The sequence below is a fragment of the Anas platyrhynchos genome, chromosome 30, assembly GCF_047663525.1.
Source record: "Anas platyrhynchos isolate ZD024472 breed Pekin duck chromosome 30, IASCAAS_PekinDuck_T2T, whole genome shotgun sequence".
NCBI lineage: Eukaryota > Metazoa > Chordata > Aves > Anseriformes > Anatidae > Anas > Anas platyrhynchos.
Genome location: NC_092616.1, coordinates 2,634,967 through 2,642,996, shown reverse-complemented (window position 1 = coordinate 2,642,996; position 8,030 = coordinate 2,634,967). Strand labels below are relative to the sequence as shown.

At 52.6% G+C, this 8,030-nt stretch overlaps 1 protein-coding gene across 1 annotated transcript; it reads left to right on the top strand.

The window, feature by feature from the left end:
- Positions 1 to 4,936: 4,936 nt before the first annotated feature.
- Positions 4,937 to 5,896, top strand: LOC139999808 (olfactory receptor 14A16-like). Its single transcript, XM_072029434.1, has one exon. It carries the CDS (start codon positions 4,937 to 4,939, stop codon positions 5,894 to 5,896), a length of 960 nt encoding a protein of 319 aa, XP_071885535.1.
- Positions 5,897 to 8,030: the final 2,134 nt, after the last annotated feature.

The window sequence follows — 8,030 nt, the reverse complement described above, 5'->3', positions numbered from 1 at the left end:
AAGGGAGTGTTTAAACAGGAGGGGGAAAGGCCTGTTCATATGTGTTGGTAGTGATTGAACAAGGAGGAATGGTTTTAAAGTAAGACAGGGGAGGTTTAGACTAGAAATTAGGAGAGCTTTTTTCCCTCAGAGGGTGGTGAGGCACTGGAACATGTTGCCCAGAGAGGTTGTGGATGCCCCATCCCTGGAGGCATTCAAGGCCACCTGGATGCAGCTCTGGGCATCCTGCTCTAGTGGTTGGCAACCCTGCTCAGAGCAGGGGGGTTGAAACTAGATGATCTTTAAGGTCCTTTTCAACCCAGGCCATTCTGTGATTCTATAATGTTTTTCCTCCCAGAGTCACATCCCAGAGAGGCGTCAGCTTCCAGGGGCAGCTGGCCCTGGATTGTCCCCCATAGCAAGAAGGCATGCCTAGAGAAGGCCTAGGGATAAGGGCATCCCTACCATCAGGACCCAGGAGTCCTTGCCACCATATTGTCTCCTGAGCTCAGAAGAACATTCATGCAGGGCTTTCACAGCAGCCAACGGCCTTTTCCAGCCTCCCCCCAACGCCCAGAAATTGCAGCTTTGGACAGCTGACAGCCCCTTTGACACATCTTGGAAAGGGGCTCCTGACACCCTTGCCTTTGGGGGAGAGCTGCAGGAGCACTGGGAACAGGGAAGTCAGGACAGAGGTGATGGTCACCCACCAGCAGCCCTCCGTCTCACTTACTGCTGGCCCTCAGCTCAGGACAAGGGATGCCCGCCCTGGCTCCTCAACCACAGCTCCTCTGCAAGGTGCCCCTGCTCCTCCACCCGTCAGCGAGGGTCGCCCAGTCAAAGCTTGCTGCCTGCTGACCCCACTCCTGGCCGCAGAAGGACAGAGGTGGGGAGCACCCAAGCAGTGGCCAGCAGGGACCAGGCCTTGCAGGGAAGTGTCGGCACTGCCGCTGCTCCAGTGACGATATCCTGGTGATGCGGGGCATCCCCCTGTGACATCAGCCTGTGACATTTGAAGTCCTGTGAGGTCAGCAGCATGGAGATGGCACAGCTCAGGACAGACATGAGAGATTTCCCTTCTTGTCCTGAGAAACAGTCACCTCCCTTCTACCCAGTACTTTTCAGGATCAGGAACGGATCAGGGGCATCTCCAAATGGTGACAAAGGCCATGGAATAAAGGAAGTGGAGCCCTGGAGATACCACTACTGCCCCCTTTTACCAACATGCTTCTGCTGTTGGGAGCCCTCCCACACTGGTTGGGTTTGAAGCTTGTCCTGGGGCTTGGATTTTTCAAAAGATGGGAGCAAAGGCACCTGGGATGGAACAGCCCCTTGGTGTGCCTGAACTCTTCACTGCATAGAACTCACTTCTGAAAGAAGGATGGGTTTTACAGAGTGAATTGGAGTACATGCCAGGGCCTCAGCACCATCCCCCAGTCTGCCATGCAGGAGGCAGAGGTGATACATGAGTGAGGGGCAGATGTACCCTCAACATGTCATGATGAGAGAGAGGAGTAGGGCAGACAAAAAGGGGAGTGGGGAGAATGGTCTAGGATGGATGCCAGGCTCTCCTGTAGGCTGCCACAGCCTCCCCACGGTGCACAGCTTTGGGCCTTGAGAGGAGGTGGAGACCACAGAAGAGGCTGAGGTGGGGGGGCAGCCTGCCCCTTGCAGCTGGGCTGCCAGATCTGCCTGCAGGAGACCACTTGTGTCTCTGTGTCCACAATGGAGGAGGAAGCCATCCTGATTTAGGATCTAAACTCTCTCATTTCAGGAGACCTGTGGCACGCTGAAGGCAGGACTACAGCCCCTGACCGTACTGCACACAGATGTACCTGGTCCCGTGTCAGCTGGACCATGTCAAGTGGGCTGCAGGGAAACAGAAGTCTGAGCCTGTGCAGCGCTGGGTATAGGTCTGGCCATGAAAGCTCATCTCTTTCCATGTGATGAAAAGCAGCTGGACTACATCATGCCTTGTGCAAGAGGAGTGTCAAGACACAGGTTTTCCTGCTTGCAAGTGCAAGATCCTGGTGAACATCACCTATGTTGGCCCATCTGGCAGCTGTGCACAGAAGCTCTCTCCAAGAACCCATAGAAATCATGGGGAATGTTTGAACCCTGCAGTGTCCCTTTCCTGTGGTTGTCAGTGAATAAAGTCCCTCACAGTGACATGGAGTCATTGAACTCAACTTACTCCAATGGCTTCCACAAGACTTTGCCCACTTCTTCATCCTGGCTGCAGACATTTACCTCCTGCCATGTTGTCACCCTGACTGGCTTTTGTCCCTAAACCATAAGGGCTCCCCCAGTTTATTGCCCAGTCCATAGAAGAGATCCATGCATCCAGACAGATTCTTCACGTGGAGCTACCTCTTGTTGATCATCCTCGCTTGTCTCTTCTGAAGAATCTGCACCCATTCAGCACGACCACACTTTCACCCTGACTGTCTCTCCTCTGACCTTCACCCAAAAGGGCTTCCACAGCCTGCTGCCAATTCCGTGGACAGGACAAAGGAAGGTGAATCTTATACAGATTTTATTAACTTTATTTTTATTTTAGGGGAGGTGATTCTGCTGTCAAGAAGTGTGTCTGCCAAGGGGAGGGAGGGAAGCCCAGGGATCCCTTCAGGCTGTTTCCCAGCAGGTTCCCCTGCAGCCCCAGGGCCATGTGCAGGGAGCCTGGTGGGGGGCAGAGCAAGGGAGGCCTTGGGCTGGGCCTCTGCTGCTGAGCTGGGCCGGGCTCCTGGGCCCAAGGGGAGCTCCTGGCAAGCGGGCAGCGCTGCAGAGAGACAGCTCTGCCCAGGAGCAGCTCCTCTGCACAGCACAGCAGGGCTGGGAGCACTGCCTGCAGAGACACAGTGCTTAAAGGCAGGCAGAAGTGGCAGCATGCCCAGAGCTCCCTGCAGGAGAAGACTTCCCAGCCCTGCACCCGGTAAGTCTGTGGCTGGAGGGCAATGCAGCCGCAGTTCGTGGAGGCAGGAGAAGCCGGGGGTGTAGGCAGGGGTGTCCAGGGCTGTGGTGCAGAGCAGGGTCCCTGCTGTGCCCCAGGGGCTGTGTGCCGGGGCAGGGCCTCTGCCGCCTGCCAGGCTCAGCACTCATCCTGCCCGGGGAGCTGCCCAGGGCACTGCGGGGAGAAGCTGTGGGTGGAAGAAGCTCCCCCTGGCAGGGCAGGGTCCTGCTGCTGGTGGAAGGCTGCTCCCTTCGGCATGCTGCTTACAGATCCACAGCACACCAAGGAGACTTCCAAGAGGGTGTTACTAAGAATACAGGCAAGGGATCATAGAATATCCTGAGTTGGAAGGGACCCTTAAGGATCATCAAGTCCAACTCTTGACACTGCACAGGTGATGACAGCTTTCAGATGAGGACCCTCTAAAGTCAGTGGTTTTTGTTGATTCCGAAGGCAAAATGAAATGGCTCTGTCAGGTGTTAATACAGCACTAAGATCCTCATGAGGAGAAATCAGTACATCTGCCAGGTACCTCATAATGGTCTACTATGCACTGTGCTGCCTAAAGACCACACCAGCATCACCTTTGCTGGACACATCTGGGTTTGTCTGAGCTGCTCTTGTGCACCTGCAAGCAGGAAGATGCTTTTGTTCACTGCCTTGCTGCCAAGGGGTGTATGCAGGGCAAAGCTGTGTGAACAGGGGATGGACTGGGGTCTGTGAGTGATGACAAGAAGGAGACGTGGGAAGCAGCTACTGGAAGGGACAGCTGCGGGCAGCAGAGACACTGGCAGAGAAGGTGAGGGATCTTGCGACAGAAATGCTTCGGTGGGTGGGCTGTGGCTGCTCCCTGTCTGTCCCTCCCATGTGGATGCTGTCCTCTGAGTAAGCCCCCTCATTCTCCTCTCCCCCCAGCTTTCTCCATTTGTGTGCACTGCTCCTGTTCTCGTTGTGGCACTTTCTGGCAATAACAGTGCTGATGGGGGATGTTAAGCTCCTGTTCTGGCACTGCCCCTGCCCTGGAAGTGTTTTCCTTGGACACAGGTGCCCAAGTCCCCTTTGAAATTTTCAAGTTCCGTGCAATGCAATCCTTTCAGTTTGGGCAATGAGGTCATTCTCCTGAGCAGATGTCAGCTTGAGGTTATCCCTTGGAAAGCTACAACAGGCCCCAAAAAGGTCACTGCTTCTTTGTGCCCTTTTGCATTTCTCAGAGCTCTTATTTCAGCCACATGAATCAAGAACCCTGTCCTGTCCCTCTCCACCTTCTCCCCATAGCTGGGCAGGGAAAGAGAGGAGTTGTGCATTCACACTCAGCACAGTCCAGGCTCTTTTTCAGAGCAACCTGTGGGGGCAGTCACCCTCCAGCTGAGCATTTTGCCTCCAAGCACTGGCTTGTGTTGACACTGAGAACAACGGAAAAAGATTTTTACCATTTCCTAGAAGCTAAAGGGGAATCTAAATCCTAAAAAGGTACAGAAGAAGACACTTCTGTCGCACCTTGTCTTCTGGAAAGCAGAGTGTGAAGATTTACTTTTATCTAAGGCAGAAAGGGTACTTCCAAGTATTTAAAATTCCATTACCCATACAGTACTTGGATAAAGGGTGTAATAAAGAGAAACTGATTTGAAGACAGAGTCTACCTTATCAAAACAAAGAGGTATGCAGATGAGTGGGCCAGTTGTGCCTTCGTGAGTTTGTTTCTGATTCTGATATCACCTGTGAAGAAGGGTAAAGAGGATGCGATGAATCTATCTTTCTTCCCTTACACAGGCTGATGGCCAATATGCCATCATCTCTCATGGTGGTAAATAGGGAAAACCCTCACTGGACCAAATGCCACTCATGCAATGCAGGGACCCAACCACTGAAAATATCTCCTTTCACATAGAGGGGATTATTAGAAAGCTCCATAAGTCCAGTGTGAGCAGGAATGTGTCTTCTAAAGTCTGTCTTAATATCTCCTTGTCTTTTCTTCCTTGGGTGATCCCGTTTATTCAGGAGGATCAGATGTCCAACAGCAGCTCCATCACCGAGTTCCTCCTCCTGCCATTCGGAGACACGCGGGAGCTGCAGCTCCTGCACTTCACGCTCTTCCTGGGCATCTACCTGGCTGCCCTCCTAGGCAACGCCCTCATCCTCACCGCTGTAGCCTGCGACCACCGTCTTCACACCCCCATGTACTTCTTCCTCCTCAACCTCGCCCTCCTCGACCTGGGCTGCATCTCCACCACTCTGCCCAAAGCCATGGCCAATTCCTTCTGGGACAGTAGGGCCATCTCCCACGCAGGATGTGCTGCACAGGTCTTTTTCTTCTTCTTTTTCTTTTCAGCAGAGTATTCTCTTCTCACCATCATGTCCTATGACCGCTACGTTGCCATCTGCAAGCCCTTGCACTACGGAAGCCTCCTGGGCAGCAGAGCTTGTGCCCAGATGGCAGCAGCTGCCTGGGGCAGTGGGGTTCTCAATGCTCTGCTACACACTGCCAGTACATTTTCACTGCCCCTCTGCAGAGGAAATACTCTGGACCAGTTCTTCTGTGAAATTCCCCAGATCCTGAAGATCTGTTGCTCCGAGTCCTACCTAAGGGAAATCGGGCTCCTCATGTTTAGCGTTTTTGTTTTTTTTGTGTGTTTTGTATTCATCATGTTGTCCTATGTACAGATCTTCAGGGCCGTGCAGAGGATGCCCTCTAAGCAGGGGCAGCACAAAGCCTTTTCCACGTGCCTCCCTCACCTGGCTGTGGTCTCTCTGGTTATTAGCACTGGCATGTTTGCCTACCTGAAGCCCCCCTCCACCACCTTCCCATCCCTGGATCTGCTGGTGGCAGTTCTGTATTCAGTGGTGCCCCCAGCAGTGAACCCCCTTATCTACAGCATGAGGAACCAGGAGCTCAAGGATACTCTTAGGAAAGTGATTTCAAGGATATTTCTGAATAGTGATAAATTTCCCTTTGTTTTCCACAAATGACTTCCATTGCAGACCTGCTCTGTGGTTCATTTTCCGTACTGTTGTGTTCATTTTCAATATCAATTGCATATATCATGTTATTAAAAATACGGCTTATACTCATTGCTGCTCTCCATTCACGCTTTCCTTATAGTAAAGTTCCTCCAGACCTTTGTTCGTCTTTGTTGCCCTCCTCTGGACTCCTTCTAATATGTCCATGCCCTTTTTGTGTTTTGGGGCCTGGAGCTGAGTGCAGTACCCCAGGTGGGGTCTCAAAAAAGCAGAGTGGAGGAAGAGAGTCACCTCCCTTGCCCTGCTAGGCACACTTCCTGCAGCCCAGGATACAGTTGGCTTTCTGGGCTGAATGTTCCCTAGGCATTCCAGGTATGTGCCACAGGTGCTGACCCCATTGAGGGGCATCAGCAGCAGGGATCCCAACCCAGCTGGGTCTGCTTCCCTGCCTGTGCAGCACAGCCAGTGTGCAGTCACCTCTTGGGCACCACAGCCTGCTTGGTCTGCTCATGGCACCAGCAGCTCAGGGCCCTGTGGGGAACATGAGGAGGTGGCCAGGAAGAGCTGGAGAGTTGAGAGGAGGGATGGGGAGAGATCAGACAGGAGCTGAGCTTGGCTGGAAGGTGCCTCAAATACTGGTGCTCACCTAATCCAAGACAAGGTCAGACTGTGGGTACCCTAACTTGTACTCCTCATGCAGAGCCATATATCCATGGTTTCCTGGTGCATCACCTGGCCTGGGCAGTGGCTGAAGAAAGTAAAGTGCCCCCTGTTGTTCCTGAAGCCTGGCATGAAAAGCAAGGCTGTGACCCTGTGTCAGGATAACATTGTGGTGGTTCTCACCTGCTACACAGTTGAACTCTACCACCACCCCTCTCACTCCCCCTCCTGAAAGGAAAAGGAGGAGAAAATATGATGAAAAAGGCTCAAGGTTGAGACAAGAACATGGAGATCACCCACCAGTTACTGTCACAGGCAAAACAGACCCAGCATAGGGAGACCAATAGAATTTATTGCCTATCACCAGTAGAGTAGAACAGTGAGAAACTAAAAGCAAAATAAAACTGCCTTCCCCCATCCACCCTCTTTTACCTCCTCCTCCCCAAGTGGTGCAGGGGAATGGGGAATGTGGGCTGCGGTCAGTCCATAACGCTTCATCTTCACTGCTCCTTCATGGGCACTCTTTGCCCCTGCTCTGGCTCTCCCCCCTCTCTCCCAGCTGCTGATGGGGAAAGAAAGGGAAAGATTTTTTTCACCTTAAATCTGCTCTCACAGAGGCAGAAACAACATCACTCATTGGCTTGGCTCTGGTCAGCGGCAGGTCCCCTTTGGAGCCATCTGGAACTGGCTCTGATCTGACATGGGGCAGCTTCCTGACTCTTCTCACAGAGCATGTTGTCCCCCTGCTACTAAACCCTTGCCGTGTAAGTCCAGTACACAGTAATGAATGCTTGACCCATGTCAGATTGCTAATGTTCCTGAATCCATGTCCAGCACATGTTTGTGAGACAGTCTCCCCCAAACTGTGTGCTGAACCTGAGGCCAAAACTCCTCAGCAAGTCCTTAGCTTGTGTCCACCTGGAGGACTGGAGTGAAGCCATAACCGTGGGAAGGATGAGCCCTCTCTTTGGACTGCTGCATGGGTGGAAGCCTCTGCATGTTCCACATGATCTGGGAGATAATAGAAGAGATCCTGATGCCCTGTTCACCATCTCCATGTCCTTGGGGCCCTCAAAAATGTCCCTCAGTCTTAAGATACAGCCTAGCATCTTCTTACATCAGGAACCTGGAGAATTGCCCTAGAAGTCTCAACACTCTGGTGTAAACAGGCAAATACACACAAATATGCATGCTCAAACATACAAACCCACAATCTCATCCACACACACACATATGCACAAAAGGCATGGACACAACCAACCAGACACAGACCAACTCCAACAAGGAACAGCACCTTCACAGCCACCACACCACCACCAGCACACACACAGCCATGAGCAACACACCTGACCCCATCCCGTTCCGCACCTGAGACTGCTCTGCTGTGAAGGTCACCAGTGCTCCATGCATCCCCTGCAGCACTAAACATGTACAAGTCTATGGGGCCTGATGACTTGCATCCCAGAGTCCAGAGGGAACTGGC